The following is a 15355-nucleotide window of genomic DNA, read 5'->3' on the forward strand; positions in this document are numbered from 1 at the left end:
AGTTTCTCCAACTTAGATGCTCAGACTTCTACTTGGGAGTGATATGTTAAAGGGTTCTTCTTTCTACCATAATTGCAGCCCCAGCAGCAAGAGAAAAATACAGTAAAGCTACAAAGTGGAGATGCTGTCATCTTAGAAAGTGCTATTTAGAGATTCGTTGCATTAATTGTGTGTGTGTGTATGTGTGTGTGTCAGAAAACTGTTTTTAAAAAAACAAACATCTCTGTGGTGAAAAATGTACTCGTGTTGATTATACTGACAAAGGTCAAGAGTCTTTGAAAATCATAGACTGTTTTATAAAAGGTCGGTTAAACTGTGAAAGTAAAGCAGAATGCTGAGAAGACTTGGCACGTGCACCTGATAGCAATCTTGATTATTGTACAATGCTCATATTGTTCCTTGGCAGCACCTGGGAGGATAAGACTGGGCCCTAACTTGTTTTTTATCAGTTTAAAGTTTATTACTGCACTCTTTGTTTTAGCTTGTGTAAAGAAAACACCTTTATCACCTTGGTTGGTTTGAATTGCTTCATCAGTACTTTGATGCTGACCACTCTGGAACCTCTGCTTTTCTCTTGATGTCTTAATGTTTAATCAACAGACAGTGTTTAATTGAATTAATGTGTTTCTGTCATAAATAGGTCAGGCTTGCATTTTTTGTATTTTCCTTTTAAGGAAGTATTTGTGTAGAAGTAAGAAAATTTTATAGAATGGAATATATCGCTTCTCACTTCCCTTCTGGTAAGAAGAATGCGTATTCTTGCATCTTGTGTTCACAGAAGTGGTTGAGTTTTTACTGAAACAGAGAAACCATATTAGGAGAGGAAGAGGATAACCTTTGAAAACCTTAGGAAAATGTCCTATCTTGTCCAGATTAAGAGAATTACTTTGGTAACCTAAAACCATCCCTGTGATTCTTGAGGTGTTATCCAAGTTGCCACTCATTACTGCCTTTTAGAACAGCACTGCAAAAGCCATCACTTCTCTAGTTCTCACCATTACAAAGAGTATGTTTAATCCATCAGTGAAATTATAGCCTTTATATCCAGAAAATATTACCTCTAATAACTTTTTAGTTTCAAATCTACACTGAGGAAAGTGTTTGCCAGTGAACTTGGCCAACCTATTAGGAATATTTTCAACTTGTGAAGGCAGACTTATACCCAAGCAGCAGAGCAATATCAGAGCATACTGGAAAGGTGGGGTTTTTGTCTGGGTTCATAATTATTCTGTATATCTCATATGACCCCTTCAGATAATTGAGAAAAACAGATAAATAGTGTTCGGAGAACACTCCTGTGTGCTATCATTACTCTATCTAGCTGCCCTGGGTTGGAGAGAAAATTCATGGTGCTGCAATGAATGTTTTAGTAGTTTGGGGTTTTTTCTTTTTCTCTGCAAAATTTGAGTAGATCCATTATACCACCACTTGCAGAGCTGTAATTGGAGTGTGGCAGTGAGATTTAATAGTCTGACTCTATCCTGCAGCCATTTCTATCTGTGTCTCTCCTTTTAGCCTAGAAATCAATTTTTAGAAACTTTTGGAGACCTGTGCAAAGCATTCTAGGTCTTTGTAGGAGGTCCTGCTGAGGAGTATGGAGAAGAAGAGGAGGGGCCAGGAGGTGTTTGTAAGAAGAAATTAATATATGCTTCAATGAACACGTTCATAAAATTTTGGACTTTATTGCAGAATAACTGTCACACTTTTTTTCCTGAAGTAATCAGTGGCTGCTTAAAGAGAACACCCTTGACACTTACTCTCTGTGTGTTTTGTTTGTTTTGTCCAGAACTGCTTTGATGATGGCATGTGAAGCTGGCAGCCTTAACATGGTGGAAGCCTTCCTTAGGAAAGGTGCAGATGTCAGTTTAGTAGATGGGTTTGGACAGACGGCCCTGCATTACTCCAAACTCTCTGAGAATACAGGAATACAGAATCTCCTGTCATCAAAGTTATCTCAGGATGTGGGTATGTAAGAGATGCCACTCTGCAGTTTGTCAGTTGTTGAAATGGCTGTGCCGACATTTAGTAATGAGCAAATTTACTTCATAAGATAGCTTGAAAAGCTTTATAAGCCATCTTTAAGATGTTCTGCCTGAGGCTTACCAAAAGGAGGAAAATGCTGTCTTTGCTATGGATGCTAATGTTTATCATGAGATAAAGCAGGGCAAAAAAGTGTTTCAGAGAAAGAAAAGGTAAGCTGATGATGTAGCAGCATCATGAAGTCTTGCATTATGTTTGGAACTGATCATTTTTAATTATGTGAAAGAGTAAGTGAACATACAGCTCCTCAGAGGGGTGTTGGGGAAGGAAGTAATGCAGACAGAAGGTTTCATGGTCAAACAGACAGCTTACTAATTTGCAAGACAATAGTAGAATAATAACTGTCAGTCCTTCAAATTTTTCTCTCACTATGAAACCACAAAGAAGCAGTGAAAGGATGTAGTTCGAGTAGAATTTGGAAATTAAAGTATATTTCTCAGATTTCAGACAGGAATTCAAAAGCCGAAGTGTTTATGGTGTGGGAAGTAGAGCTGGAGTTTTTTAAGCAATGGCAGGTAACTTATTTCCACTTCTTTTCTGCTTCACAGATACAAAGTCACTGACGAAAGCAAAGCAGGTATTTGTACTTTTGGTTTTAAAAATACCTAGGCTGGATAGACTTGTAACTTAAGAAAAAACAGTAAATGACATGACATTATCAGTAGCAAAAGTCTCTGTGAGATGCTGCTGCCATTGACAGCTAACATGAAAGGTTCTTGTGGCTTATTTAAGAAATGTGTTTCGGGACCATCGCTTTTAGACTGAGCTTCTCTCTGTAGCAGCAGTCAGCATCCTCAGTGAGAAAAGAAAGGGAAGAGCCTGTGTATTTGTGCACACAGGTGCTGGGAAGATATGCCACTTGTCTCATGTGTAAAGCAGGAACTTGGCTTTTGGACTCCCTGTCTCTTTACACTGTAGAGAAGATCATGTAGTAAAGTTACCTGTTTCCAAAACTTGTAATTAAAGGTTATCCGTGGTTACATGTTACTGGAGATCCCCACCTGTGGGAATCCCAGCAGATTTACACAATTAGTTTCTTACATTTTTTATTTAGTAACATATCTTGAAGTAGAACTTGGTAGACCTGCTGGTGGCTGGAAAGTGGACGAGGGTGCAATGCATTGGTTCATTCCTTCTCTGACTGGAGAGGTGGGTTTTCTGGGAGTACAGGCAGAAATTTGTGGACAGGGAAGATGGTAGCCATTAAGAATGGCATGTCTGGACTGTACAAATGGAACTATTTCAGATCACTAGTGCTAAACCTATTGTAAGTTTCTGCTTTTTCACTAAATCTTGTTTGTTTCACTGAAGCATGGATTACAAGGGGGCAGAATCTTACTGTCAGGCATGTTTAATACCTTTTTGTTAGTAGAGACATAGTCTTTACATTTAAAAAAAAAAAAAAAACAAAAAAAACCACTGCATGAGCTGCTAAAGTTGGTATTAATGTGGGGTTTTGTTTGTTTTGGTTTTTTATAAAACAACTTGCTCGGACTTTACTAACCAAACTAACAAACCTACCTTTTCTGGCTGGTGAAACTTTCAGCATGATCAAGGCTCTAAATTAAGCTCAGAAAGAAGTGGAACTCCAAAAAAACGCAAAGCCCCACCTCCTCCTATCAGTCCTATTCAGGTAAAGAAAAGACCAATTTTGAGATGCATATAGTGGATGAAAAATGTTTTGAACCTTTTGTGAACAATGTGGGCTGTATTAGTGCTGTCACTGTTACTTTGTATACCTGTTTTACTGTGAGTGCTTTTCCAGACACTAGGATAATACCACAAAAGCACATGTTGGTTAGGTTACCTAAGCAACATCACTTGAAATACAGCATGGTCTAATATAACAACCGTATGAATTTTACAGGACAATTACTTCTTCCATTTAAAGTTGAAGGTTTCCTGGTTTTGTTGACTTCCATAAGTAAATATTAGTGTGTATTTTAGCCATATATATGTACACATTGTTATACGAATGCATACATATGAAATTGAAATACTGAAATAGGTATATATGGTCTCAAAATGCAGTTTTAACAGCTAATTTTACATTAAACTGGAATGTTACCTGTATAACAGCTATGTACATGTGTAATAATGACTCAGGCACTGAATAATCAGATCTACTCTTTGAAACTAACCCAGAGTTGTGACTCACATCAGTGCAGAGAAAAGTATGTTTTATATATGTATGTCTATATATGCTGACACTCTTAGGTAGTTATATGTACACACATGTATATATACCTCTATATAAAATTTTTTACAGCTTAGTGATTTGTCCTCTCCACACTCATCAACTTCCACTCCCATGACTGGAAAAGGGCAGGCTTTCTTTGCTGATCAAGTGTGCAAGGTATCAGTTTTCTGCTCTTGTGTGGCTTAGGGAAGGAAAGTATAGTATTTTAAGCATATACTTTATTTAATAATCTATTTTGCTGACTTCAGAGTCTCCTATGGTTTATTTAACTGATTTTTAAGAATAAAAAGGAATCCAAGTCTATTTCAATATAATTTATAAAGTAAGCATGGAATGTTTTGATGTTTACTGACTATGTAAATAGAATTAGTAATAAATTAGTCAGTATTTAGAAATATGGTTATGAAAATAAGTATTGAGTTGTGAGATTAAGTGTGTTCTGACTATCTTACAGTATTTTTAAAATACATCACAATAGATTGGTATTATTTATCACAGGGACTACAGCCTTCCAAACTATCTATGACTTAGTTGCCCATATTTCATTAATAGTTAATGAGAATTGGGCAATGGAAATTAAATGCCTTTAGCATATTTTGAAATACTGGCCCCATGCAGCAATTAAACAAGACACCAAAAATGGAAGAAACCTGCTTTCCTAGGTTTTGTCCAGCAAGTTCTATACTGTCAATGCTTCTCTTTGGTGAATTGTCCAGCTTCATTTATGCTTTATATATGCATATATGCATATATCTGTGAAACCATTTTATTTTCGTATCCCAGCAGGAAGAATTCAGCTCCTTGCATCGAGGTAATACAGACAGACTGAGTGACAGCAAAACAGGTATACTATAACATTTAATACTAATTTTCATATTTTATTAGGTTTTTTAGGTAGTATGTAGTGTCGAAAAGTGGTGAGAAATACTCTTGTGCCTTTCTGCCTAGAATGTGAGAAAACAGTAAGTACTGGGAGTAGTGTGTTGTGAATTTGCTACAAGCTCCCCACCAAAACCCCTTGTTTCTGTTGGGTGATTTAACACTTTTTTTTTTTAAATATTTCTAGGAACAGTGTGCTTGCACACTATTTGTGGTCATGGGATCAAACTGTTTCATTTGAAAAGTTATAATAAACTAGCTAGCAGTTCGGCTTTTTGAAAGCATTCACATCTTTTTTTTTTTTTTTCTCCAAAGGTGCTGATAGTTTATTGGATGTGAGTTCTGAAGCTGACCAGCAAGATCTACTTCTGATGATGCAAGCAAAAATTGCTTCTTTGACGTTGCACAATAAGGAGCTGCAGGACAAATTACAGGTGGTGTATTTTTGTGCTGTTCTAGTGCTCTGTTGATCTTCTAGCAGAACAAAGAGCTGGTTGCCATTGTAAAGAAGTGAACTGTGCAGATAATTTAACCAGCTTGTTGGTGCTAAGATCATGGAGATACTCTGCTCCAAAGGATTAAATCAGTGTTTTGATCTTCTCACTTTTCCCATAAATTACTGATTAACTTTGTTTGTTATGATAACCACTTTCTAAAAGATGTTGTTAACAGCTGTGTTACCAGAATTTTAATTTGCATAGCTTTGTTTATTAGCCCATGGAGATCAGCCCATGAAGATCAGCCCGGACTTTCAGAGGATTCTGGCACTTCCTACCTTTGCTTGCTGCTGATAACTAAATGGGAGCAGCTGAGCTTTTGATTTTTTCTAAAAATTTCTATCATGAATTTCTAAAATTCTCTGTCTCTATAGGATATGTCAAGATTTCCTTGCTTACTGTATTCTAAAATATAGTAATGTGCTTGTTTTTAATGTGCAATTGTTCATGTTTCTTTTCGCACAGGAAAGAGCACCTAGAGAAGTGGATTCAGCCATAGAATCCTATCATTCAAACCAATCAGAGGTTGAGCAAACAGCAGATGGACAAAATGAGTCAGCTCAGGAGCTGAAGTCCACATTAAATGCCGCTCAAGTTCAAGAAAAATTTACAAGCCCCAGTGAAGTAAAAGTGAAGTACCTCAAGGAAGACTTAAAGGATGTGCAGAAGAAATCGGAGAATTCTGAAGCCAGAAGAAAGCTCATAGAATCTCAGGTCCAGTCTAGAGTCACAGAAACAGATCATTTAGATAGCAAAGATGTTTCAGAAAATGGTTCTGCTCTTAACCTGAATTTCCAAGAAACTCAAAACAGGTATGAGGAAGCTGTGGAAGAAGTTTTGAAGGTACAAAGGCATATGAAGCTGTGTCTTGTTGCCTCTGAAAGTGAAGATACCAGTTCTGATCTGAGTATGTTGAAAGTTACATGTGGAGAAGCTGAAAAGCTTAAGCAAGAATTGAAGAGAGCGTTGGAGGAAAGTGAAAGACAAAAAGAGAAAGTGAGAGAGTTACAGAAAAAGTTTGAAGAAAGAGAGCAGAATGTAGCAAGCAGACTGCTTGTGGAAGAGTGTGAGGAAATGAAGAATTCATATTGTTCAGTTATTGATAATATTAATCAAGAGAAGGCATTGTTGATTGAGAGGTACAAAGAAGGGCAAGAGGAAATTAAAAGGCTACAGGACAAGCTGGCAAATCAGACACAGTTGGAATCTAGTGCTGAAGCTGGAGAAATGAAAGATACAATGCACAAAGTGATAGATGAGCTTAACAGTCAACTCAGTGAATTGTCTCATTTGTACAAGGAAGCACAAACAGAGCTTGAAGACTATAGGAAGAGAAAAACTGTAGATGACATAGCTTTGGGCTACATTCCTAGAGATGAACATGAGAAACTGATGCAGGAAACAAATTCTTTGAAATACAAGGCAGAGAATGAGTTATCAGAAATGAAATCCCAGTACACAAAAGTATTAGATGAAGCAGAAGAGCTAAAGCAACAGTTGGATGCTCAGAAACAAAACTCTGTGCCAATTACTGAACACCATCAGGTGATGAATGCACTCAGGAATACTGTAAAGGAAATGGAGGAAGAAATAAATGAGCTCAAAGAACTGCTTACCAACAAGGAAAGTGAAGTAAGAAACTTACAAAAAGAATTACTGGAAGTGAAAGCGGCAATTAATGAAGCAATGGTACCCAAGGCTACATACGAAAAGCTTCAGTCGTTGCTAGAGGGTGAAGTTAGTGTTTTGTCATCTAAACTGAGGGCTGTAGTCCAAGAGAAGGAAAATGTGTCCTTAGATGCAATGCAACTGAGAAATGAAGTTTTGCTCTTGAAAGAGGAGAAAGAAGGCATGCATACTCTGCTTGAAGCAAAGGAGCAGGAGGTGACTGGTCTTCATCAAAAGTACCAGCAAGCTCAAGAAGATCTTCTTGAAATGAAAAAATGTTCTGAAAGCTCATCAAAACTAGAAGAGGATAAAGATAAAAAGGTTAGTGATTCCCTACAGTGGAGGGGTAGTACATGACTTCTGTTCAAACTGCAAAACATGTAGGATGATTCATATGTCACTTAATCATAGAATCATAGAATGGGTTTGGGTTGGAAGGGACCTTAAAGATCCCCCTGCATGGGCATGGACACCTCCTACTAGACCAGGTCGCTCAAAGCCCCGTCCAACCTGGCCTTGAACACTTCAGGCATGGAAGTACACCTGTACAAGTATACAGTACACCTGTACAAGTGTCTCACCACCCTCACACTAAAGAATTTCTTCATAGTGTCCAACCTAAATCTATACTCTTTCAAGTTTAAAACCATTACCCACTGTCATATCTCTATGTGCCCTTGTAAAAAGCCCCTCCCCAGCTTTCCTGTAGCACCTGCAGGTACTGGAAAGCACCTGTAAGGTCTTCCCAGATCCTTCTCTTCTTCAGGCCAAACAACCCCAACTCTTTCAGTCTGTCTCCATAGGAGAGGTACTCCAGCCCTTGGAGCTTGGATCATCCTTGTGACCCTCATCTGGACTCTCTCCATGCTCCACTCTTTCAGTTCCATGGCTGTTGAGGGCCCCAGAGCTGGACATAATACTCTAGTTGGGGTCTCACAAAAGCAGAGGAAAGGGAGAGACTCACCTCCCTTGCCTGATGATCACATTTCTTTTGATGCAGCCCAGGATACTGTTGGTTTTCTGGGCTGCAGGTGCACATTGACAGCTCATGTTGAGCTTCTCACCAATCAGTACTGCCGACTCCTTCTCCTCAGGACTGTTCTCAATCCATTCTCTGCCTGACTTCTAAATGTGCTTGGGATTGCCCTGACCATGTGCTTGATCTTGCAATTGGCTTTGCTGGACTTCATGAAGTTGGCATGGGACCACCTTTCAAGCCTGTCTTGGCCCATCTGAATGGCCTCCCTTCCATCTGGCATGTTGACCACACCGCACAGCTTGGTGTCATCAGATCTGCTGAGGGTGCACTCAGTTCGACTGTCTGTGTTGCTGACAAAGATGTTAAACAGCACTTGTCCCAGTACCAATGCTTGAGGAACACCACTCATTGAATGTCTCCATTTGGGCATCAGACAGCTGACCACTATTCTGAGTAAGACCATGCAGCCAACTCCTTATACATTGAGTTGTCTATCCATTGAATTCATATCTTTCCAATTTAGAGATTAAGATGTCATGTGGGACAGTGTTGAGTACTTTGCACAAGTCCAGGTAGATGATCTTAGTTGCTCCCCCCCTTGTCCACCAGTGCTGCTACCCCATCATAAAAGGCCACCATATTTTTCAGGAACAATTTGCCCTTGGCAAAGCCATGCTGACTGACACCAACCACCTGTGCCTTATCAGAGCCATCAGGAAGATCTGCTCCATGATCTTGTCCAGCACAGAGGTGACACTGACTGGCCTGTAGTTCCCTGGGTCTTCCTTTTTTTCCCTTTTTGAAAATGGGGGTTATGTTCCTCTTTTTCATCTGGTGGGAGCTTCATCAGACTGCCACAACTTTTTCAATATGATGGAAAGCAGCTTTGAAACTTTCTCCACCAGTTCCCTCAGGAGCTGAGGATGGATCTTGTCAGGCCCCACAGACCTTTCAGGTTCTTTAGACATTTGCACAGCTGCTCTGCTACAGTGGGCAGATCTGCCTTCTCACTGTCCCTGCCTTTGCCTTCTGCAACTTGGGTGGTGTGGACAGAGGAATACTGAGGCATCGAGTCCCTCAGCCTTCTCCCTATTTCCATGACTATTTCCTTGTTCCCTTTCCTGTTTCCTTCTGGAGATGGCCCACCTTTTCTCTTGTCTGCCTTTTATCACTGACTTACCTGTAGAAGCTCTTGTTACCCTTGATGTCTTAGACCAATAATAAATGATATTGTGTCAAGTATCACAGAGGAAATAACCTTTGGGTGCACTTGCCCATCTGAAAGTTCAGATATTAAAGTAAAAGAAGTTTTCAGTATGTGTAACTTTACAGCTGATTTCCCTTCCTGTGGAGATATGTGTGATCTGATACTATTTTACTGTACTGGATTGGATTATTTTGCTCAACAGCAGCCATGTCTGCCACTACAAATTTCATTATGAAAAGATACATATTTTTGCTAGCTACGAATAGCTGACCTGTGTTTAGTATGTTTCTCTCTTGTGTTTAGCAGAAGTATCTGGTGGTAAATATGATCTTCCATTGTTAAAAACTGATGGCTTGCATAAAAGGGAATGCAATTTTAATTGATTGTGCTAGGAGTACTATCGAGAAGTACTGTAAGATTTTGTTTACATGATGCCTCTGTCCATTGAGTTTGTTTACAGATTCTTTCCCTATTTCATAAGATGAAGTCACAAGTCCAAGACGAGACCCACAGGAATACAGTGCATCCTGCAACTTTTCTTGAAAGTTTTTTTTTTGCCTCCCTAGATCAATGAAATGTCGAAGGAAGTTAGCAAATTAAAAGAAGCACTGAACAGCCTTTCTCAGCTTTCCTACTCGACCAGTGCCCCCAAAAGACAAAGCCAGCAGCTGGAGGCATTGCAACAACAAGTGAAGCAGTTGCAAAACCAACTGACTGTAAGTGTGGTAGTTTGTGAACCCAACATTATTCCCATTTCTCTGAAGATATGTGTGCCATTCTGCACTTTGCCTTATTTAAAATGAAGTACAGCCAGTACAAGGAAAGGAATTTTCATGCAGAAAGGATGCAATTTTTCTTCTCTGAAACACTGGGGAATCTGCAACTCATTAATTGCTCTTTAGACACAGTCTAACTAAAGAAAGATGTTTTCCCCAGTATATGTCCTCAGATCAATAGTGGAGCAAAGTTGCTGTACTTGTATTGACCAGACCTGCTGTTGAGTCCATGATTTGTCAAAGTAAAGCCACTGTTCAGTGGATTTTTGTTTTCTCAATAACATTCATTAGTTGAAGTCTTTTTGGTTTTTTAAAGCTAGAATGAGTTTGACTTTCTGGAAGAAAGTAGTCACTGAATGTTGTGTCATGATTTCCAAGAGCTTGCCCATTCAAAGCAGTTCACTACTGAGGATGAAAAGAAGAATTCCCAGTCTGACATACTAAACGAGTTGCCTGGTGCCTATTTTCCTATCTTCCCCAGCAGACAGAAATAAGAGGCAATATTCATATGGGCTGGAATAATACCCAGGCACTGGGGAGACATAAATAGTCGAACACTGCATCACCTCAGTGTAAATGCCCAGGTTGCTTCTACACCAAGTCTAAAAGGACCCTTCTCCCATTGCATAAGGACCAGCAAAAGTAGTGTAAGGTACAAAGGTGAGCAGCAGAATAGGAAAGTGGGTAGGATTTAAAGCAGGACAGCAACATTCTTTCTTCCTTGTAGGCTAACAGCTTCATGTTTGGGAAGATGGCTTCTAGAATGTGGCAGTCCGTGATCAGGAAAAAGGATATATTGATAAATGGTGATTAACTGAGGGTTTTCATCAATTAAGACCATGAAAAAGCACTTCCTCTTCCTTGGCAAGGCATTAGCTGGCAGATGGGTCGCTGACTTCAGGAAAGAGCTTAGTTGCAGTTTAAGGGTCAGTTTGACATAATATGATTGGCTTCCCTCAATTCTGGTTACTGATAAGATCAGAAGTAGAGTATGTGCTTCATTCCACATCTTCGCAGCTCAGCACTTACAACTGGTGTCATCTCATCAGCTTCTTACTAGGTTGGGTAGATTTACAGCATTTCTGTGGACTGCACTTGTGAGAAAATTGTGTTTTAAATGGTTAGTGGCACAGTACTGTGTGAACAAGTTTTACATGCGTGCATAATTTTATGGTTTTGCAGTTCCCTGGGACTCTCTAAATCGAGTTGGGGTGTTCTGAATTTAACAGTTCTGAATGCTCTGTAACTTTTTGCTTAACTCTTTCTAGGAAACAAAGAAACAACACCAGGAAATTGTCTCAGTTTACAGGATGCATCTCCTCTATGCTGTGCAGGTATGGTTGCATATTGTCAGATACACAAAGCTGGTACTTTAATGAAAGCTGCTTTCTCCTGTAGATCTTGTTCCTACTAGAACTATGTATGTTTTATCTAAGACATCCCTTGCAAGAGGTGTGACTGTTTGTGCACAAATTTAACACTGCTTCCTTTCAGTAAATTTCTATAATTATTATACCTCAAAAATAGTTTGTAAGTCATCTTGAAGAGTAGAGTGATGCTTGAATTTAATCATAATTTCTTCTTTCTCCCCTTGTCTAGGGTCAAATGGATGAAGATGTCCAGAAAGTGCTTAAGCAAATTTTATCAATGTGTAAAAGCCAATCACAGAAAAAGTAAAAAAGCCAAGGAAAACTCCAGTTTCTATTAATCCTGTTGTGTTTGTCTTATTTGCCTTAATGTAAGATTGTAAAACGACAGTTTGCTGCTTTTATGTTACTGTGCTCTCTGTGAGGTGGATTTGTTAGTCTGTCTCTACCACTTCCCATACATTTTGTGTGTGCAGTAACTAAATACATGCTTTCCATACCCAAAATGCAAGTATGTTCTTTAGACTCTTTACTTAGGCCACTCTGTGCCATTTTTATCCTGAAAGTACTTTCTAGCTTTCTCCAATAGAAGGAGGTTAGCCTAGAAAGCACTCATGTTGCCTGGATGAAGGTGAAATTTTCCTTAAGGTCTTCTGTACTGTTTATAAGCTGCATCTTTTTATTGGGGATAAACTTAGCTGCTTGATGTTGTAGCACTTAGATACCTGACATTTTGCCATATGCGGTCTTTGGCAGATCAGAAATGAGCCTTGCAGCAGTGAGCAGAAGTAGATATTTATGCTAAACCAGAACATCAAATATCTGCACTTCTTAGTGTAATACTATTTAAGATTAACATACCATAAGGTAGCTGTCCCAACTGATCCAATGCACTGAGTACACAAAAATCATACCCTGCTTTGTAGTTTCCTTCAGCTGCCTGGTAGTGGAAATAAACTATTTCAGAGGGTAAAATCATTTGTTTGTGGAAATTCTGTACAAAGCAGTGCAGAAACATCTGTACAAGCAACCCTTGATGATAGGTTTGGCTATCTATGCAAGTGTTGGCCATGAAGCTCAGGAACAAAACCAGAATATACACTCTAGACAAGGGGTTCTAGTGAACACAGGATGTTTACAGTGATGTCAATGCCTCGTACTTCCTAACCTCACTTTTGTAAAGATCTACTCTTCAGTATATTTTTATTGGCCCTGTAATGAATTTTTTCTAACTAAACCATTTTTTCTACATAATGTTTGCATTAAGCGTATTAACAAATATTTTTAGGTAATCGCGTCTTAGAGAGTTTCTTTTTATACCCCAAATATTCAGTGATAGTGAAGCATAGTGAAGTGTTTCCAGTTTGTAGAAGATCTCTATGGAGTAACAGACCTGTCTGTCAGTGTGGTCCAGAGCAGTGAAGTATAAAATGCAATTAATCCTGCTGTTTCAAAAAATGTAGAAATGATAGAGAACAGAAATAGGTGTCAAAAATTCTGCATGTTGTTTCTGGGGGCTAGAGGCATCAGTAAAACCTTTATCAGCACTTTTAAATTTAAAGTAAAATAAAAATGTCTGATGTGGTATAGTAGGAAAGTACAGAAAAATGCTTCTAAGCACACACTGCATTTTAGGGTACAAGCATTCTAACTAGCTTGCAGCTTCATTGTGGTATTTGTTTTATTCCTGCTAGTGGATATGTCTCTAATAGAGAAATATTCCAGAGCTATATAACCTATGAAGCTTATATACAGTCATAATATGACAGGAGTCAGCAGTGTGTCAGTCTCACTGGACTCACAGTGCACTTAGATAATTCCTAACCCTGGCAAAACTAAAATTAATTTTGAAAGCATAAAGAAAATCACACCTTTGCATAAGTTAGACCTCGATGTTACTTTTTTGAGGTGGTTTAACTCTAATGCCTGCTAATTTTGAACAGTATTTTATAGTTAGATGGTTTTGAAAATGCTCCAAAAAATGTGAAGAGGCTTGCTGCAGCACTTCAAACTTAACAACAAGATTTTAACCATGGTTATGCTGCCAAGTATGAAACTTGATGAACTGTTTTGTACGTTTTGGGTTTGCCTGATGGATTTAGTCTTCTACTTTGTTTTGGTTTGTATATTTATTACAGTTATCTTTGTGGAATATTGAAAATTATATACAACAGCATAGCAAGTTTCTCTATGTAATTTACAAAAAGTTTCCTTATGCAGCAAATAAACTATTTCCAATTTTTTCACCTTCGTTCTTTTTGTGCCTTCATTTAATTTTTGCATTTAGGGAAATCTCACCATGCTGTCTTAATGTAGTCCAACTGTGTTCTTGTCTCACATGTAGGTAGCTGTCAGGTAGATCAGGTTTTCATCCCTGAAATTGCAATTTGATTGTTAATTTTCCTGATTTGTTAGGTAGAATAGAATCTACTCCAAATCCCATGCAACCAGTTTTGGAGATGATGCCTTCAATCTGATTAGTAAATTCAGAGCATTCCCTCACTTGGACATCTTGCTGTGAGTAATACAAGCTTCCTGTTCACCCCTGGATGTGTTCCAACTAAGTTTAAAACTTCTGTAGAGCAGTAGCATGGATTGGTGAGGTCTCAAAATTTTTCAAAATTGTGGTTCCCTATCACTTAGTGCTTCACTGTGGGAGCATATATATATACATATGCATACACATATGTACACTTCTGTTTAAACCTAGCAATAGTTATAGTCATCCCCATTGCCTTTTATCATCTCTACTTCTCCTGAGTTTTATTTGGGAAGCTATTTTCCAGTAACTTATTTTCTAATACTGTCTTCCTGTCTGAGGGAGGAATACACAAAATAGCAGGAATTGTACCTGTTTTCGTTACATCCTGGGGGTAGCTATTTAGTTTCTTGTGGAAAAATTCTGTAAGGTACTTAGTACTGGGTTTTATCTGAAGAAGGCTATTGACAAATGGGTATTCAGAATCTGTTTGTAGTACAGTCACCTGACAGGGAAGATCACATCTGCTTTCATGCTGTCACAAGCAATGGGCCTGCTGCCTATTATCTCTCATCTGAATTGCCACTTCTTTTGCTTTTGGATGGCCAGGATGCCACCTCTGAAGACTTCTTTTATTTTTATTTTTTTTAGGGGCAGACCTGTGGCAATCTTGTGTTTCACCTTCAAAGCTGGTGGTTGCCACATTGAGTAGAAGGGCTTCCCAAACATCAGGGGTGTGGTGGTTATTTATTTATGGCCTCCTGCATGGGCAGGCATGGCAGCATGGGTTCTCCTGGGCAGCATTTTCATAGCTGATTTCTTCCTCCCTCTCCCCACTGTACATACATGAGTACTGAGAATGGGCAATCCTCTTACTGAACTCAGAGGCAGCAGGTCACACACAAGACATAATTTGGTCAGACTGCTCAGCTTGAGCATACTGGCTCTTCTCACCATTCCCATGCCCTGTAACAGCAGAGAATAGTGACAAATGGTGACAGCAGATTTCAGAGGGCTGCAGGTGGGTTGTAATTGGTTAGATCTGCCTTAAGATCAATTCCCTTTCCCCTCTTGTTGGAGAAAGTGTCAGTCCCTCATTATTTGGCATCTGGTTGTCACAGGCTCCCTCTTCTGCAAGTCTTGGTGAGCATGAGAAGATTACAGGGAATGAAGTGCCTCCCTGATGGACAAATCTTGTGGCTTCAACAACATACAGTGGCACATAGCCAATATATGAGCTCAGGGCTGGCTGACCCTCTTGGA

The 15355-nt window shown here is 39.0% G+C and overlaps 1 protein-coding gene across 11 annotated transcripts in view; it reads left to right on the plus strand.

Moving 5' to 3' along the window:
* RAI14 (retinoic acid induced 14) overlaps window positions 1-13859 on the plus strand; it is an 86071-nt gene extending 72212 nt beyond the window's left edge. For 4 of the 11 annotated variants that reach the window (XM_071732250.1, XM_071732251.1, XM_071732254.1 and 1 more), the window contains 10 exons: window positions 1787-1965; window positions 2589-2617; window positions 3587-3673; window positions 4310-4396; window positions 5024-5084; window positions 5435-5553; window positions 6082-7605; window positions 10037-10186; window positions 11515-11580; window positions 11846-13859. In XM_071732250.1, coding sequence (XP_071588351.1) covers window positions 1787-1965; window positions 2589-2617; window positions 3587-3673; window positions 4310-4396; window positions 5024-5084; window positions 5435-5553; window positions 6082-7605; window positions 10037-10186; window positions 11515-11580; window positions 11846-11923 — 2380 coding nt within the window. In that variant the 3' untranslated portion in view covers window positions 11924-13859. Of the gene's footprint in view, window positions 1-1786; window positions 1966-2588; window positions 2618-3586; window positions 3674-4309; window positions 4397-5023; window positions 5089-5434; window positions 5554-6081; window positions 7606-10036; window positions 10187-11514; window positions 11581-11845 lie in introns of all 11 variants that reach the window. The other 7 variants (XM_071732252.1, XM_071732253.1, XM_071732255.1 and 4 more) reach the window with 7 other exon arrangements.
* The last annotated feature ends 1496 nt before the right edge of the window (window positions 13860-15355 follow it).

This window comes from Heliangelus exortis, chromosome Z (assembly GCF_036169615.1).
Source record: "Heliangelus exortis chromosome Z, bHelExo1.hap1, whole genome shotgun sequence".
NCBI classification, from domain to species: Eukaryota; Metazoa; Chordata; class Aves; order Apodiformes; family Trochilidae; genus Heliangelus; species Heliangelus exortis.